The 19,679-nt window shown below is 37.4% G+C and overlaps 1 protein-coding gene across 4 annotated transcripts in view; it reads right to left on the reverse strand.

The window, feature by feature from the left end:
* Positions 1 to 1,820: 1,820 nt before the first annotated feature.
* The window catches only part of Atp13a5 (ATPase 13A5), a 107,176-nt gene continuing 89,317 nt past the window's right edge, over positions 1,821 to 19,679 (reverse strand). For 3 of the 4 annotated variants that reach the window (XM_078043875.1, XM_040270216.2, XM_005338418.5), the window contains 5 exons: positions 13,861 to 14,035; positions 11,229 to 11,431; positions 7,388 to 7,476; positions 5,012 to 5,092; positions 1,821 to 3,434 (listed from right to left, as the gene is read on the reverse strand). In XM_078043875.1, the coding sequence (XP_077900001.1) occupies positions 3,174 to 3,434; positions 5,012 to 5,092; positions 7,388 to 7,476; positions 11,229 to 11,431; positions 13,861 to 14,035 (809 nt within the window). In that variant the 3' untranslated portion in view covers positions 1,821 to 3,173. The remainder of the gene's footprint in view (positions 3,435 to 5,011; positions 5,093 to 7,387; positions 7,477 to 11,228; positions 11,432 to 13,860; positions 14,036 to 19,679) is intronic. The other variant, XM_078043876.1, reaches the window with a different exon arrangement.

Raw genomic sequence — 19,679 nt, forward strand, 5'->3', positions numbered from 1 at the left:
CACTTTACCATTGATGTATACCCAAAGCCCTTCTTATTTTGACAGTGTCTCACTATATTGTTCACACTTGCCTTGAATTTGTGATCCTCCTGCCTCAGATTCTCCAGTAGCTGGGATTATAGGTGTGTGCCACCATGCTAAGTCCTTTAATTTTTATTCTAAATTCAGGTTTCTGCTTCTTTATGCCCTGCTTCCAAGAAATAGTCAATGAATGGAAGCTTTCTAGAGTTATTGAATTAAGGTGAGACTGGCAGCAGCTTGTTACCTTTCCCCATTTAAGGCAATTGAGAGAGAAAATTCAAATTACTAAAATTCATGATGAAAAAGGAAACATCACAATGGACACTACTGAAATAAGAAGATATTTAGAAACTATTTTGAAATTTTATACTCCAGTAAAATGGAAAATCTCAAAGATATTGACAAATTTCTAGAGACATATACTCTACCCAAACTAAATCAGGAGGGCACACACAATTTAAACAGATCAATTTCAAAAAACGAAATAGAAGATTCCATCAAAAACCTACCAACAAAGAAAAGACTAGGACCAGAAGGATTCTCAGCCGAGGTCTATGAGACCCTCAAAGAAGAATTAACACCAATACTCCTCAAATTATTTCATGAAATAGAAAAGAAGGGAACCCTTCCAAACTCATTCTGTGAGGCTAGTATCATCCTAATACCCAAACCAGACAAAGACACATCAAGGAAAGAAAACTTGAGACTAAGATCCCTGATAAACAGACATAAAAATTCTCAATAAAATGAGTTACGTTGATTGATGTCAAATCAACCTTTCAACCCTGGGATAAGCCCCATTTGATTATGGTGCACTATCTTTTTAATGTTTTTGTATTTAATTTGCCAGAATTTTATTGAGAATTTTTATGTCTGTTTATCAGTAGATTTAAAGACATGAACCATTTGATCACCTCAGTAGATGCAGAAAAAGCATTTGATGAATAGATGTTCAAAACACAGGGCCAATCTTAACCCAAGGAAGGGAACCTGGCTTTTGCAGAATTACAACATTGGTGAGTGAGAGAGGATGGAGTTAATTTCCTGAGGGCCAAAAGTCAAATCTTTCTAGAGCACCCTGGAGGTCTCTGCTCCAAAAGAGAGTCCTAGCTGTGCAGAATAAAGCCACAGATGCACTTCTGAATACATGGATTGATAATGTCAGAGGTGTCAGTGTTCCTTCCCCTTAGAAGTTAGCTCACAGAATTGATCATGGTTTCCCCATGAAAAGGTCCCTTCTTGGGGACAAGCCACCTGAGGAGGCTGCCTACCTTGTTTTCCTGCAGGTCATCAAGGCCATCATTTGCTGTGTCATCATGCTTATCATTCTTTGACCAAACTTTTTTTCCCCCAACATAATTAAACCTTCCTGTGAACGTATTTTTGGCAGTCAGTTATGGAGTTTAATTTTTCATGTTCCAAAAAAGAAATGTGAAATAAGGATCACCACCCACCAGATCCCTAGTAGATTGTTAGTAAAACTGAAAAAATAAAAAAAAAACAGACTGTACTTGTATTGAATCAGGATTTTTTAAAAAATATGTTTATGTTCTCTAAATGTTATACTGTTACCAATTGAATCTTTTCATTTAAAAGTCAAAATACTAAATATAAATGTCAACTCAAGGAACCCGGGCTACCATATATTTAGGTTAACATTACATTTCCTAATCATAAGCTAAAATCTCTTTTCAAAAAATATTTGTATGTTGTTGTTAGGCAATAAATTAGACACATTTTGAAAATGATATCTCTCCAAAGAGCTGTTAATAGGAGGAAAAAACAACAACAACAAAATGTTGAGTTTATTTTTATGTAAGAAGGTTTATTTGTGCTATTGGTTGAGTAACATAGTTTATAATGCTATTTACAGGAGGAAATTGCTAAAATATTGAAAAAAATTGTCAGTCCTAAAGATTGCAGATCGTAAACTCAGGGCTATTTCATATTGAATCCATATATCATGATATTAGGCACACACTTGACAATTATGAGATGGAACTGGTTTTAGTTAACCAGCAATTAGCTTTGCCTATGGTCTGTTGAAAATCTGTTCAGTTGGCAAAATTAGATTTATTATTCTAAGGAAAACCTAGTAGGTTATTTCAAATATTCACCAGAAATAAACTTCTTCCTCTGAAAAATATACATTTTATATATACATATTTATTTATGTATGTGTATATAAGTAGATAGATCGAAGGATATATTTGTAAAGAATGTACCCTTCTTGTCTTTCATGTGCACTTGGAATGATTTATATAATTAAAAGATGAAGTAGAGCATAAGGTCATCTGGAAGCCAGAGGATTTTCATCGGTCCCTTTCTTAGGGTTGTTTATAAGACAAGTGATGTTGAATTTGACCTGTCTTTTTTTTTTTTTTTTCACCTAGAACTTACTTGAAGTTTTAGTGTGTCAGTAATAAAGAGTAAATCAAAGCACCAGGCTTTCTGAGGTGAAAGGCACATTTTAACAGCCTTCCATTATTTTGGGGATCTACCATGGACCTTCTAGCTCAATACTTTGGGAATTGTCAAACTTTGGTGGAATTTGCTTAGGTATTAGCTATGCCTATGCTAAGATTATATGCAATTAACACAAATCTCTGCCGTTCTCCACTTCCACATGACTCTAGCTTACTACATAGTTAGGGTTGAATTTTATGAAGTAAATGTTAATACTTATTTCTATTAAAACCATACAGTGAAGCCAAAAGGAGGAATTTAGTTATCTTGTAAAAAGATATGTACATATATATATATACAAATGAATGTAAGATTTAAAGAAACTTGTGTGATAATTAACATATTGGTAAAACTTTCAAAGACCAAATGTTTCCTTAGCTTTTCTTTATTCTATTGATGTTCATACTTCTAATTTTATTATCCTAAGAGCTGTGCATTTTAAACAATACAGTCTGAATAAAGCATATTAAAATGATAACCCAAGAAATGCATTTTTTTCTCCCAATAGGAAAGGATATGGTCAAAATAGATAAATTCAAGGTCCTCTGTTGCAAGGCTAAGTGCACTGAGAAATGTGCTTCAGATGATCAGATGGACAGCAAAAAGAAAAGGGAACATTCTTTTCACCTTCCACATGTTTTAGTTTGGAGGAGGGTGATGCTGCTCAATATGTATAACAATTCCAATTAGAGTCTTGTCCAAAAATGCTGTTCTTTGATTTGGTCCCCTGATTTGAGTTTTTCTTTGGGGACCAGTTCATGGTTTTCATAGCCTTTGTTGATGTAGAATCCATTTTTACCATCACTTGCATAATCCGTCCTATTTATGGGGGGCCAGGTAGAGTCTTCTGCCAGCTTTTTTTGCCAGGTCCTATATTGACTTTTAGAGTAGAATCCAAATACTTTCTTGATCAACAGCCAGAATGCTCGATTCTGAAGGATGGCATCCTGGAAAATTAGATGGGAAAAACAGTCAAGTCACTGTGCAGTGTCAGTGCTAGGCAGCTCCCCACACTTCCCCCAGGTTGTGTTCCTGGCTGCTGTTGCTGCTTCTCCTCCTTGAGGTCCCCTTATTCTTCCTTTAAGAAGTAAATGGTTGCTTCTGCTCACAGTTACCTGTCGAAAGCATACAGCCTTTCACCTATCCATATTTTCTGGTTAAATCCTGGCTAGTGACTCACTCAGGATTCCTTTTCTGACAGACTGAAATGATAGCAATATATAGAAAAGGAAAACCCCTATTAATCCTGCTACTTTCTACCAGCCACATACAAGGTGCCAAATAAATGCATGTTGAAGGAATGGTTGAGCTCTAGCTATCAAAGGGTTTTTGTTTTCCATTTTTTGAGTTCCCTTTTCTCTTTCTTCTCGTGCTTATGCAATTTTCATACATTTATAATAATAAAATTGGTCAAATTTTGCATTCCACTGTCTATACTAGACTTAATGTCATGAATAATCTTTTAAAATAGTAGCAATAGTCTTTTAAAAGTTTTTATTTAACTGCAGTAAGAATACAGCTACAGTCTTATTAATCATCTTTAATGACTGTATGGCATTTCTTCAAATTGATGTATAACTATTTAAATACTTGACAATGCTTCAGTCCTGTATTTTGCCACTGTAGGTACACTGAGATGACTATCTTTATACATGTAGGGGTTTTGTCTGCCTTTTTGTTTGTTCAGTTTTTTTTTAAATTATTTTGTTGGTTCTTCTTAGTTATACATGACACTGGAAACCATTTTGACAAAATTATACAGGCAAAGGACATATCTTATTGTAATTAGGATCTCATTCTTGTGGGTAAAATATAGTATCAAAATTAGAATTAAAAATATGAAAAATTTAATTCTTATTTTATACAAGATAGTATATATTCATAGGTATGTAGCATATATATAAATAATATCTATATATTATAGGTATATAGATACATATTTTAAAGTTTTATTGATTCCTTTTCCCAAGGGACTTACTTACCTGACTCTTATTTATTTATTTTTCTAACTCTCCCTTTGAAAAGCAGCACCTGAGCTTCATACTGTGTGGGTAAAGTTATGTAGTGACACCAAGAAGAAGACCAGTGTGAGAGGGGAAGACTTTCAAGGGTAGACATTGGTAAGAACAAAGGCAACTTCCCATCTCTCTTCATCAGGGCTGTCCTCCTGAAGACAGCTGTTCCCTCTAAAAGGTCCTATTGAATTTTAGCAATGCAAGGTCACCTCATCTCAGCTCTCCTAGATTATTGATAACATTCGAAAAGTATAATACCTTGCTTTTATGTGAGGCAAAATTAGAATTAATTTGATGTTTTACTTTCTATGCAGAAGATACTAGTAGGCTTCAAAGAATTTTAAATCACTGTCTAGGGAATTTTCCCCACAGAGAATATATAGTTAAAAAGAAATTAATAACTACAGATTGGGGGACCAAAATAGTTGGTAAAAAAGGAGCATCTGTTGAGAATAAGACCCTTTATTTGTTTATCTCTCTGGAAAAATAATAAGAAACACAGAAATTACCTCTACAAAGAAGGCAACACAGAACTGGGTAAGGGCTGCCACCAAAATCGAAACTCTCCATGATGTTATGGTTGGGATAAACTGTAGTAAAAGAAATACCATCATTATGCAATACATTGCTTATGTTACACTTTAAAAATACACATACCAATTATCTTAGTTTATGTATCTATCATAACTCTCTGAGCTTGTGTGTGTGTGTGTACATTTCCTTCTCTACTCTACAGATGAGAAAACTGAAAACAAAGTCTTACCCAAGCACTGACTCAAAGCCAATAAGTAAAAAGCAGAGCCAGAGTCCAAATGAGAATGGAAGGACTCCTCTTGGCCTCTGCCTCCTCCACGGCTGACAGTATCTATTGATGAAGTGTGCCATGGGTGGCAGATGTGAGAAAGAGGACACTTTGGAGCCTCTGTGTCTTCATTTTTATCCTCTGAGAAATGGGAAAGTGGGGATAAGATTGACTCCTTCAGCTACTAATTACTTTCCAATTTTCTTCTAATTCAAAGCAAAATCTACTTGGAATTCATTTCTTTTTCAGTAAAATTGACACATCATAAAATCTAAAGGGGGACAGAGATACAGGTTTATTTTGACAGACTAAGTACATGTGTTCTTGGCTCCAAATTTAATGGCTTTATGAAAATCTAGCCCACCCCCCCTTTAAAGATAAAAATGTGTCCATTGATCAACTACACTTGTTTAATAGATGCAAGAGCCACCGTTTCCCATGGTTTTACCCACAGTGAAAAGGTAGTTAGGTGGCCCCATTTCTGACCCCATAGACTAGAGTTTGCATGGATGATTGTGTTTGGGACTGAGCTCTCCTGATGTCAATAACCACCACCCCCATAGTGTCTAAATGCTCACCTTAAATTCTCATCCCTATCCTGATATGAGTTATTTCAAGATTACACGTGGTCATTTTTTTCCTCAAGTGGAGACAGCCTTTAAAGGGTTGTGAAATGCTACACATTGGGTGGAAGGTTGTTTGGAGAAGGTGGCTCTGATCCCAGTAGACAGAGAATCCAGCCCAGTAGGATCTCAGTGCTGCCACTACCCTGATCCATAAGGGCTCTTCTCCAACCCTTGACCTAGGAGGCACTTGATTTGGAATTAATTACACCATGGCCTTCCTTCCTAGCTTCTAAACTATTTGAGGGCAGTGACCGCATCTTACTCATCTTTGTAAACCTTGCACCAGGCATACTCTGGAGCTCCACCATGTTTGGTAAATGAATGAATGACCTGATGATCTGAGCTTTCATTTTCTAGCTGCTTCTTCCTCTATAGCTTCTCTACTCTTGCAAAGAGCCTTCCTGCCATCATCTAACTAGTCTGCCTATTAAATGCCCTCCACAAAACCTTCAATGACTCCCTGTTGGTCTTGGCATAAGTCCAGACTTCACTGCCTGCCTTGTCCAGCCAAGCCTTCCTTTAATCTTTATTCTTTTCCCTCATAATCCATAGCACACTGCCGCACTTTTGGCAAATCCTCTAGCTCCTTTGTAAAGCAAGCCTTGCCTTGATTCTTGCCACCCTACATTCTTTTTATTTCCAAGACAGAAGAAGGCCCTTTCAGCTCCCTCTGCTTGTGCCTAGGATGTTTCCTTGGTCAGAAACATCCCTGTCTCCAACCCAGCAAAATCCAGCTTGATTCTGGATCCCAGCAAGCTGCATGCCCTCTGTGAAGCCTTCCTGGACAGCTATAACCCAAAGTGAGTGCTACTTCCTATGTTCTTCCCAATGCTACCTTGAGACTCTCTTCAAGCATGGATGGCTTCAGGTGGCCCTGTCATCATCTCATTCAGGTGTGCCTCATCTTCACAACAAAACTATAGCCTGAAAGTCAGAAGCCAATCCTTCTCTTTCTTCAATATCTCTTATTACAACAGGCCAAGAATGGGCTTAATAACATCTTTATGAGTTTAATTTTAACCCAATATATCCTGGATCAAATGATGTTGACTGATTAAAAAAAAACTCCATATAGTCAATGTCTTATAGGACAAACATGTTTGCTTATTCTTTTATCCTTACAACAATATTATAAAAGATTTCTATTATGTGTTTAAAAACATTAAAGCTGGAGCATTATTGTATTAATGCATTAATTTTATTGTACTGGTATAATATACAGAATGAAGTATTCAAACATAATATTTTCTGAATGAAAAGGATAAATGTGCCCAAATGATAGTACAAGTAATATGAAAATATATGTGAGATATAGAAATGCTATTTGTCTAAATATAAATAGTCTCACATATTTAGTGGTCAGAGAGAATATGGTAATAACTGAGCTGCAAAAACAATGTAAATATGTTCCATGGTGCATATGAATCATGTCAGGTATGCAAATAAATGATACTTACCTCCATTCCCTGGTATATATCTTGAAAATCAGAAAACAGAAGGAAGATTGTGAGGCCCGAGGCAGATATCAGCAAAAATGAAAATATATCTGAAGAAACACCAAACATTATTTTTAGATGCTAAAAGAATGTTTCATATAATTTGGCACACATTGCAGAATCAATTATCTCTGTTGGGCAAACACTGGATACATCTTCAGATGTTTTTATATATACTCATATGTTTTAAAATATGTTCAATGCTTATATGATAAAGGTGATATCTTAAAATCTTTCCTGAATAAGGCTGAAAGTAGAAGGATGTTCATTAAAGAAGAATGTCTATAGGAACCTCTGTAAGGGAGTTGCCTCAACTGTGGATTCCTGGAGGCTGGGACATCCTGCTTTGACCATCTGAATAGTCACCAGAGAGGCCCTGGTGCATTAGCTCCACCTGTCTAGTGAGCCCTGCACATAAGGAATGAATAGGCCTCTTGGCAGCATCTCCTCCTTCACTGCTAGGAGAATAAAGTCCCAGAATCTGTGATCAATGTTCCAGGCCTTCACCAATTTGGTCCCATCAACCTCTCTAAACTGACCTCTGACTGTTCTTTTTAGGTGCAACAGAAAAGTTCAACCACGATACCCAGTACTTCCACAGAGTCCCAGTTCTCTGGCTTCTCTGCCTTTGCTCACAGAATGCTCTGTGTAGGCAAAATTCTTCCTGTCTTGGCATAATCCTTTTTTTCCCACTTAATGAGCCCAGTTTAACTGGCACTTTCCTTTCAAACACCCCCTAATCCTCCCTTATGAAGTTTATTTCATATGGTACATATCATACTCAGCCTAATCTTAATTTATCTAATCTACTAGGCTGTGATCACTTGGAGCAATGTTGGATGTGGGCACCAGGGACTCTGACTTGAAAAAAATAAGTGAGTGACACATATATCTACTGAATTTCCAACCTGCCCAAATTGCTTTACTTTGAGGAGATAAACTTCCCCAGATAAACTGTTCCCAAATTATTGCTCATATCCCTCAAAGCCCAACATCTCCTGTCGGTCAGTGCTGATAGCACAGCACTTCATAAATAGTGCCTTAGAAATGTCTTTGATAGGAATATCACGTTTAGGCTAAAACACTAGAATTAAATTGGTGTTGTCATGATATAAATGACCACAAGGGTTTCCCTTGAACTCTCCCAATGTCATGTGTTCTGGTGCTGATGACCTACTGCACAACTCAGTAATGTACCAACTGAAAATCTGAGGCAAGTGCTCCTCTCCAGGGGGCCCTACTTTTGAAGCCACACCCTTGCACACCTACAGTCGCCCTGGTTCTCATCCATGTCTCATTTCTTGCATATGATGTGGTGCAGGACCTCTCAGAAGAATGTCCAGGATTGTTCTAGAGGAGTGTGAAGCAGGGAGGAGAAAAATGGGAATTGCATCTCCCCAGATAAAACAATCTACTCATGGTTGTGGTGATAAAAAGATCCCAGGAGACAGCTGTACGGCTCTTACATACACTTCATTGTTTGGGAGGGGCGGGGACTCAGAAGCTGTCAAGAGAAGGATGCCTCACAAAGGCCTGGTCCTCCTATTTGACAATAGGAAGGAAATTGCATTATGTGCACAATATATTTTATAAAAAAAGTTTTAAAAGAGGTAATCCATAAGAATCCTTAAAAATTATTTCAAAGGAAGAATGTAGAACCAGATGATTTTACTAATTATTTCTTGCAAATTGGCAAGGAAAGGATCATTCCTACTAAAAAAAATTATAAAAGAAAGAAAAACTTAAAGCAGTTTCAAATCTATTACCCAAGCCTAACAAAACCTAACACAGAAATCTTCAGAATCCCATATGAAATGTAGATTTTAAAAAACTATAAAAATTCAACTTAGTAAATGTATAATCCACCTCAAATTAGTAGGATTTGCTCAAGAAGACAATTTAATAATAAGCTTCTTAATATAACACATTCTAGCAGTAGGTCAAAAGAGAAGAAAGAATAATCACCAAGACAGATCATGGGAAGGCATTCTATGAATTATATCTCCTATATGAGGTGGGCTACCTTGCACCAGTATTCAGTCATATTTATGAATGAAAACTACTAAAACTATTTTATCAAGGGTGAAGCTACCTCCTACCCTTCTATTGTTTAAGATTGTCCTAGAAGTTCTGGACTATACACTAAGATAGAAAATAGGGGAATGCATTCTAGTTATGGGAAATGAAGAAGGAATATTATAGCTAGCTATTATTAGTACCTGTCTTTCTAGAACACTTGAGATTCAAAAGTTTTTAGAAAGTAGAGAAAATGAGGCTACACTAATATTGCTACTTATTAAAAAAATCTTATGAAATTATAATTGTTAAAATATAGTGAAAGATCAAAAATAGACTGGCTGGCTTATCAATGGAACACAAAAGACAGTCTGGAGTAAATTGCATACATATATATATAACATATATAAATTTATGTAATATAAATTATAAGAAAATAATAAATACATGTGAATAGAGGTATGATGAAGTTGGTATTGTGCTTGGCTCAGGAACAAATGAATGAAAGGGTATTAAATACTCAATAGTCAAAAAAAAGTCTGCTACAAAAACTGATTGACTAGTTGGATAAACTAATTTGATACCTACCATAAAAATGTACCAAAATTATATTAGATTTTTTTAAAAAACACTAAAAGAAATTTTTAAAACTACACAGTGTTAATCTATCCTACTTTACAATTAGAAAAACTTTCTGTGTATAAAGGAAATGGGGAAAAAAACCCATAAAAGAATAAATAGCTTACACAGGTAATAAGGAAAGTAACAGTAATCCAATAGAAAAAATAAATAGATATAAAAATGTACATAGACATTTCGCAGAAGAAGAGATGGCTAGGGATATGAAAAATGTATTTAATCCTCACTGAAAATCAAAAATTGCAAATTAAAACCAAATGAGAGATTATGTTTAAAAAGTCTTATTTGACTTGACAAGAATTTTCTTTTTTATTTCCCATGTTGGATATGCTGCCTGAAGCAAACTCTTTCCAAAGGAATGATAGGACTGAAATTGGTACAAACTTTCTGAAAAGCAATATAAGTTTTATATCAAAAGTATTTATAATACCAAACTATTGGAACAGTTGCATGGTCATCAACAGGGTGACCATGAGTCCTCTTTTGCTCAGCCATTTGGTGTTTGAGCCTGGCATGATTATCAATCATGGTTTTCTTTTAATTCTCAACAGTGTCTCTGTCTTTTGGAAATATTCTCTGGCTTTTATGCACAAAGGTCTTGATTGTAGCTTTGAAAAGTTTTTTTTTTTTGGTGGGGGGCGGGGGTGCTCATTTTTTATTCACTTAGATGAACAAACTAGGGAAGTAAATAAGAATTTTTGAGTCCCTAATAAAAGTGCTGGACCCTTTCTCATGAAATTCCTCATGCAGTTCTCCCTGAGGACTCACTTTCTACAGATGAGGAAATAGGGGCCCAGAATGAATGGCTACGATAATTTCTTCAATACTCTGAAGTTACCAAGGGGTCAACTTGTAGTTGAATTGGTTCAAACCCTTTTACAAAAACAGTGTGGCATATGTTTGTGCTTAAAATGATTCTTGGTGGCTTCCAATAGGAAAGGACTCATATGACCATTGAACAGTATCTGTTCATCTGCAGATGTGCAAGTTTTTGCCCGGGGTTCTACCACCCATGACCATCACATCCAATATTCATTCTGCAATAATGAAATTATTTTCTTCTTCATTAGTAACTTAAAATTCTGGGAAGGGTGGGGATGAGATAAGTATTCAGAACCAAAAAAATAATTAAATTTTATATACTTACAGTTTGTGTAGATGGGTTTTCGAAATGGTTTTCCCTTAGAAAAGATGAATGCTACTGTGATGCAGTTGAAGGTGACAATGGGCCACAGTGTGGTAGTCTCAAAACTTAAAATCGAACCAGGAATCAGAGTTGCATTTCTAGTCCAGTTTCTTTCCAAACTCATATTGGATGAGAAATTACTTTGGTTGGCCAGGAAGCACTCACTACAAAGGAATTGCCAGCAGTTATGGAACTTTCAATTCTATTTTTAGTCCATTAGATGAAAAAAAATAGTTAATCACTACCCTGGGACCTCAGCTTTCAACCTGTTCCAGTTGGTAACTACCAAGACATTTTGTTCACTTGTTGCAATGACAAAGAAGAAAATTCAGAGGATGTCAGGATCGGTCTGTGGCATTACATTAAGGGCAAGTCTTGAAAGGGCTTGGATGACAATTTTCTAAGAAATTTCTTTCAATTCAAAAGAGTAAATGTACCATGTGAATTGGATGTGTGTGTGTGTGTGTGTGTGTGTGTGTGTGTGTGTGTGTGTGTTCGTTCTTCTTCATGCACTACTGGGAAGCCTCCTATGTCCTGAGTTTGAATCTCCCTACTCTAATCCTCTCTCCTTATATAGAAAAAAATCTTCCTGAACATTATGTGCTTCCTATGATGAGGTATGTAATTTATACGCCATTTTGCCAATAAATTAAGGAAACTTTTCAGACTGATCTAGGAAACCTTCACATCCCCTTTTCGACCCCCAATTTCATTGTCATCTTTTGTCACTTCTCTCACACTCCTTACACTCCTGACAGATGGGATTATCCCCTGTTCCTAAAATGCCACAGTTTGCAAACTGATCAATTTGGCATGTTCCCTTTAACTGAAGTAGCACTTACCTTTCAAATATCATTATATTTAAAATTACTTTTACTGGGAAGTGAACCTAACACATTCTATTCTTCCCTCTATTGCTCATTTAGCTCATTATTTTGCAATGATTTTGTTGATATATTATTATTTTCCACCTGAGGGGTATTATTTCCTTGAATATGGAATTTTTCTTTTGATTTTGATTTGTTTTGTTTTACTTAAATTTATAACAAATCCTTAGGCACAGTACAGTGGGGTCATATAATATTTACTCAGAAAAATGCTTGCATACGATTCAGGATTTCCCAGTCCTGACTGATGTATTTTCAGTGTTTTTTTTTCTTCCTCTTCTTTTTTGTTCTCCCCCCAATAATAAAACCTATACATTATTTTCTATTAGCTTTCTTCTTTAGCTTGAAAGTTTATAATTACTGTTATAACTTTATTGATAAGATTCATTCTCCAATTGTAAATTCAAATGCCAGACATAAAATCACTATCCTGGGCTCCCTAGGGTCCAGAAATGTGCTTTGATATAGTAGATGTCCAGTTAATGTTTGCAAAATAAACCCTTGGAACAAAGGATCAGAACTCACATTCTTGCACACACACACACACACACACACACACACACACACACAAATAGACAAATAGCAAATAGACAAATAGATTAGATGGGCTGAATTACAGTTGACCAGTATTGTACAGCCAGTTAGGGATAGAAACAGAACTATCCCTATTTCCTGTCCATTCGCTATTCACCACACTGTGGTTTCTATCAGAATTTGACTGATAGAGTGAGTGTATGTACTCCAATTTGGGGGAGAAGGGAATCTGGTTTTGAGTCTAAACAAGGTTCTGTACTTCAAGTAATATCCTAATTGCTGAATTTGAGATCTAAACGACAACCTTAGACATCATTTGATAGTTTTCCATATGAGTTTCACTGATTTCTGGATTTCTGATGCCTTCACTCTCACAATGGTGGGAGGATGGGGTGTAGTATGTGTGCATGCACTTTTCCAGAAAGCTCTTTTCCTGTTTTCTTTTAGGGTCAGGGAGGCTTCCTCAGAAAAATTAAAGTTTTCACATCTATGATAAAGTTTACTTCATCTTACCTTTGATTTATATAGTTAAACAAAGAAAGCCTAGGAGGTGAAGAGACTTTTCTTCAGTCTAATGTTCCAATTCCATCAGAGCAACAATACCATCAACTAACATTTAATTGTAATGTTCATTGGAAAAATCCAAATTAATTTAAGCTAATCTCTCTGTATGGCTGTTTCAGGGACCAGCAAACTATAACCCACAGGCCAATCCAATGTACCACCTGTTTTTATAAACAAAGCTTTATTGGAGCATGGTCACGCCCACTTATTTACATATTGTCTATGGCTGCTTTTGTACTGTAACAGTGGAATTGACTAATTGCAACAGAGACCATCCAGATCACAAAACCTAAAATATCTACTGTCTGGCTCATCAACAGGAAATGTTTCCCAGTCCTTGGTCTATGGGAAATTCAAACCACCAAGGAATGGATAATTCACACAGTCAACCCGCTGAGATGTACACATCAATCAGCAGTGTGACAGATCTTCCCCACCCTCTCCACATGGCTCATCCAGCACTCCACTATTAACTGTTTTCTGTTTTATCACTTGTGTTTTGAAGCATGGAGACTCAATTTTTGTTTATTAAAATTTTAGGATATATGTTTGAACCAAGCTATATCTAATTACATCATCAGAATGGAAAGCTAAGAAAATGAACTCACGCGTCTCGGTAGACCTCACAATACCAGGGTTGTTGCTTCACATAGAGAAATGCACAGACCTGCACAATGCAGGTGAAACAGGAATGCAAGAAGACGGAGAGCAGCAAAGGTGGAGAGAGGAGCTGTCCTGCTGGTCGAAATGGAGCCAGCTTTGGGTAGGCATGTGTTGAACTCACTGAAACACAAGCATATTTTTTGCTTTACAATTTTATCATTAAGAATAAAAAATTGAGATACACATTATCTTGTGTCTTGTACTAGAATTCAGATTCAGCAAATATGAGTTTAAGGTTTACAACTACATAAGCATAATTCTTTTTTTTTTAAAAGAGAGAGAGAGAGAGAGAGAAAGAGAGAGAAAGAGAGAGAGAGAGAATTTTTAATATTTATTTTTTAGTTCTCGGCAGACACAACATCTTTGTTGGTATGTGGTGCTGAGGATCAAACCTGGGCCGCACGCATGACAGGCGAGCGCGCTACCGCTTGAGCCACATCCCCAGCCCCATAAGCATAATTCTATACAAGCTTTCTCTCTTCCTTGCTTTACCCTTAGAAATGAAAAGTAATGCATTAAAAAGCCTGGAATTATTACATTTACCATACCACATGACACACACATTTTTTCCACAAGCAAACAAACCAGAGATGGTAAGTAAAAGAGGAAGATAGCCTTCCACATGGGGTATGCAACACAAATATTATCTCCCAGGAAAGTGGAGAATTAGAATAAATAGGCATTTGACTAGACTAATCTTTGTATGCTTGGTAATTAAAGAAAGCACTCCATCTATTAGTCATTCAACCAGCATTCTCTGAGCAATTCAATGTACCAGGAACTGTGCCAGGAGTGTGTTCTGTTTCTTCCTGGATACACACATAAACGGGAGTTTTTTAATGCACATTCCACTCAGGGAAAAAAAAAACCCAAAGAAAAATCTTGCTTCTAGATAAGAGTGGTGTATTGTGTTTTTGACCCTAGGGGTTTGTTTTTTTTTTTTTTTTTTTTTAATTTAGGGATTAGAAATGGGCAATTAAAAAGAACAATTATTTTCTAAAAAGATGACTACATCCTTCTTAGAAGTCATATACTCTACCAAACTGATGAAAATGAAATGCATTTTCAAGACAGAGCAGATAAGTGTGGAGACATTAGGAATTAGAAACTTCATATTTAAAAATTATTGGCCACCAAGAAAATGCAAATAAAAAATACATGACATACTGTCTCACACCACTTTGACTACTATGATTTAAAACATACAATAACAACAAAAACCGCAAATGCTGATAAGGGTATGGAGAAAAGGAACTTAAGTTATTAGAGCTGTAACTTAGCATAGCTACTATGGAGAATACGGAGGTTCTTCAAAAAACTAAAACTAGAACTACCATGATACTTCTAGGCATATATACAAAGGAAATAAAAGCATCAGAGAGAACTGATAGCCCATGTTTATGGGGGTGCTAATCATGATAGCTAAAGTATGGAATCAGGCTAGGTGCCTATCAACAAAGAAACACACACACACACACACACACACACACACACACACACACACAAGAGCATTATTCAGCCATAAAGAAGAATGAAATCCTGTCATTCTTCTTTAGATAGATGAAACCGGAAGACATTTTATTAAATGAAATAAGCCAAATGTAGAAATACAAGCACTGCCTGGTCTCTTTCATATGTGAAAACTGGAAAAAAAAATCAACCTGAATAGTGATAACTGGAGACCAGGAAGCTGGGGGTAGGGGATGTGAGGGTGGGAGAGGGGTGGTTAGATCTGATCTATGTGCACTGTATTACGGAACAACCTCACTGAATCCCATTAATATGTACAATTAATATGTATTAATAAAAATTTTAAAATAATCATGTTTCAGTTTTTGCTTTCCTTCCCTTTTCACAGCTTATCTCGGGTTTGTCTGATAAACAGAAGGTAGAAGGTGGATGCTTATGTTTGCATTTGTGCACGTAGAGACAGGGTGGTAGGGACTGATGTTCAGTTTGGGATAACAAAACTCTGAAGCAGGTCTTCATTGGTTCATTGTGTGTCCTGGGTTAGCCATTAAACTCTCTGATTCTTTACTTTTTTCAAAATGAGCTTGTTGAAATGTTTAAATGGTATCCAAAACGCCTTTCAACACGTTTATTCCAAAGCTCTATGACTGTCCACCCTCTTGCCATTAGCAGTTCCATCAGTGATTCCCAAGCAGGGTGGCAGGCTAGGGCCTGTGGAGTGTGCAGGGGGGAGAGAGACATCTCCTCAGACAATTTGAAGACCAAGGGAAGATGTGAATAAACTGCATATTAAAGAATTTGATGGGCCTTTGTCCCTACTTTCTGAGATGTTTCCTTCACATCCCTGGGTGCCAGGAGAATCTCTCTTTTTCATGGTGGGTTCTGATAGTTTATGCTAATAAGATGACTGATGGTACCTTTGAGGAGGATATTATGTTAACAACATTACTCAGGAATGAGGTTGGCCATACCGAAAGACCAACTGTGGGATTAGATCTAAGTTTTTGAGCCACCTATCAGCATGATCTGTAAGAGGTGGCTGGAAATTGAGCTCAGTCTTTGGTCAATGATTCAATCAGCCATGTTTAATAATAAAACCTTCAATAAAAACTCTAGACTCTGATATTCATTTGAGCTTCCCTGGTTAGCAGTACCCTGCACATTGTCATACATCTGTGTGTCAGGACGGTGAGGCATCCTGACCCCATGGGGAAAGGACAATGGAAGTCACATTCAGGACTCCTTCCAGACTTTGCCCCCTGTGTCTCTCTCTTTGGCTAGTTCCGAGTTGTATCTTCTTGCTATAAATAAAAGTGCCATCACAAGCATAGTGCTTCTCTGAATTCTGTGAGTTGCCGTAGCAAATTATTGTATCTGAGAAGGTAGTGGGAACCCTTAAATTTGCAACCAAGTGGTCAGATGAACCCCAGACTTGAGGCTGAACTTGGGCAGTCTTGTGGAGGCTGAGCACCTCACCTGCAATATCTGGCCTAACTCTTGGTGGTTGCGGTCAGAAGTCATTGCTTGGATACACAGTGTGGGCTGAGGTCAGGGATGGAAGAGACCATATTCCCAGGTCACAGAAGGCAGAGGCTGAACGGTTTGGCATTCTCTCTGCCCTCCAGTATCCAAGATGGAATGTGACTGCACAATTCATAAAGAGGGTATTGGAGAGAAGGATAGTGACATCTCTGTGCATTTGGTCTCTACCTCTTTGGTCAATTCTCTTACACATGCTCATTATAGTTTCTGGTCTTTTAATCTTTTTTTTTAACAAAAGAATTGTGGTAGATTGAATTATTGGCTTCATAGAGGTGGAGTTAATTTGGGGCTTCACTGTGTGACATTGCGTAGCCAAAGAGATGTTAACATTGGTTTTAAGCATTCTTGCCTGATTCACCTTGCTCTCTTTTGCTCTCTGTGACTCTCAGGGAGAATATATACTGTCTGTCCTTTCAGGTTGTCCCTAAATGGAGAATGTAAAGAACTGAATCAAACCCCAAAGCATGACCAAAATCAACCCATCTACATTCTAAAGCATCATGGTTGTGCTGAGCAACCTAGATTCTCTGAATGATAGTCAGGCTGTAATCCCGCTAGTGGGGAGAATAACTGCTTGGGGGGCATAAGCCCCTGAATGTTGGGGGTAGGTTTTATTTGGCATTCTTGTAGCAATAACTGGTTGATGTCTGTTACTGTTTGATGTGAGGTTTCCTTCCAAAGCTTTTGCCCCCCGCCCCTCCAAAGCTTCATGCTGCAAGAGGATTTGTAAGAGAAATGATTGGGTTATGAGCCTTAACCCAATCAGTGAATTAATCTTCTGATGGGATTTACTAATTGGTAGCTAAAGGTAGGTAGGGTGTGGCTGGAGGAGGTGGGTAAGATGGGGTGTGCCTCTTAGGAATATATTTTGTGTCTAGGGAGTGGAGTCTCTCTGTTTTCTGATCATCATGTGAGCTGCTTCTCTCTACTACATTCCTCTGCCATACTGTTCTGCCTCACCTCAAGCCCTAAGGAATGGAGCTGGCTGCCTATGGATTGAGACCTCTGAGACCATGAGCCCCTAAATAAACTTTTCCTCCTCTACAATTGTTCTGGTCAGGTCTTTCAGTTGCAGCAGGAAAAAAAAAAAAAGCTGACTAAAACAACACACAGAGCATTGAATAAACTTACATAGAGCATTTTGATTTTTTCCATATTAGAGAATTCTAATATTTCTAACAGGGAATCTGTTTTCCTGAGTATAAATAACAACAAAAAGAATAAATACCATCTTGGAGCACTTGCTAGGTTCTAGAGATTGTGCCAAGTGTTTTATAAATATCATCTTTATTCCCTGAACAAGCAACGTAAAATAGATAAATTCTACAGATGATGAAAATGAGGTTTAAAGAAGTAGAACCCCTTGCTTAAAGAAGGCTAGTGAGTGACGGGGTGAAGATGTGAACTCAGGTCTGTCCGACTGTAAAGCCCCGTGTTCTCTGCTCTGCAGCACATTGCAGTACAATGGGTTTCATAAATTAAGCTGAACACAATGAGAAGCTCTGAAATACCAACTTGGATAGTAGTGCTGTTCATCCCTAAGCAGAGAAACTGTTCTGAATTGTCCAGATTTCCTTAAAATGATGATGACATATGCTATCGGACAGTGTGCAGAGGAATGCAAGCTTACAAAATCATACATTTTACTCAGAATTAATCACCCCATCCATGAGTTCCCACAGCACATTACTCACAAAGCTGCTATGATGGGAGGGTGTCTTGCATTAAATTCAGTTGTTTACCTATGTACTCAGCAGCCTGTGAGCTCCCTGAGGGAAGAAACCCTGCTTTGTTTGTTTCATCCCTTACTAACTCTGGCATAGAGCTTGCTACAAGGGAAGATTCTGTCACTTCAAGTTCTAGTATCAAAATGTAATCTTTAATTGCTCAGCATCCTTTGGATGTCATGTAGTTGATCTGCTTTACAAATATTTCAAAACATGCAAGTCAGATTTCTCGAGATTCATAAACCCATCAGAACTACATGCAAAATTCTGAGTGCATCTCATGACATTGCTCAGAAGTACCATTTGCTAACCAACTGTGCCCCTGAAGCTCCAACCTCATGACATGTCAAAGGTGAAAAGATTTTTATCTCCCACCAGCTTCGCCAAGGGGATCACATCCCAGAAAAGGTGCTCAGCAAAGCACTGGTGGGATTTATGGAAGAAATATATGTCATGGAGAAATTCCCTCCCTCATCCACTTCTCTAGATACTGCTTCCTCTCATCTGCTGGAGTATTTGGCCTACATGGAGCTCAGCTATATGGCCCCACCTTCACTCACAGAAAATGACTGGCCTCATGGTGGACATTTTACTCGAGTGGGTCAATACATTTCCTCTCTAAAAGTTTTGCAGCTGTGGCAATGAGAGACTGAGCTCATCACCTTGGGAAAAGAAGCAGAAAGGCTATGGAGACTCAGCCCTATTGCCAACCTTCGGGGAACATTTGCAAGGTCAATGAGTAGAAGCCCAGTAAGAAACAGTAAGAATGGAAAAATTAAGAGAGAGAAGATGCTGTTTAGAAATAAAGGAAGTGAGCCCATTTTTGAATTTTCAGTGTTCTAGCCTCCCTCGGGCCCATGAGCTTCAGAGTTTCTGTTCTTGGGTAGTTATGTTCCTAATCACCTCCCTTCTCTATCTTCTTGATGGAGTGTGATTGAATCTCGTGGAAGAGGAGAGAGATGCGGCTAGTTGAAATTTTCTTTAAGGGAGTTGCTACACTGATTAGCGTCCAATCGGCCTTTGAG

This window comes from Ictidomys tridecemlineatus, chromosome 3 (assembly GCF_052094955.1).
Source record: "Ictidomys tridecemlineatus isolate mIctTri1 chromosome 3, mIctTri1.hap1, whole genome shotgun sequence".
Taxonomy (NCBI): domain Eukaryota; kingdom Metazoa; phylum Chordata; class Mammalia; order Rodentia; family Sciuridae; genus Ictidomys; species Ictidomys tridecemlineatus.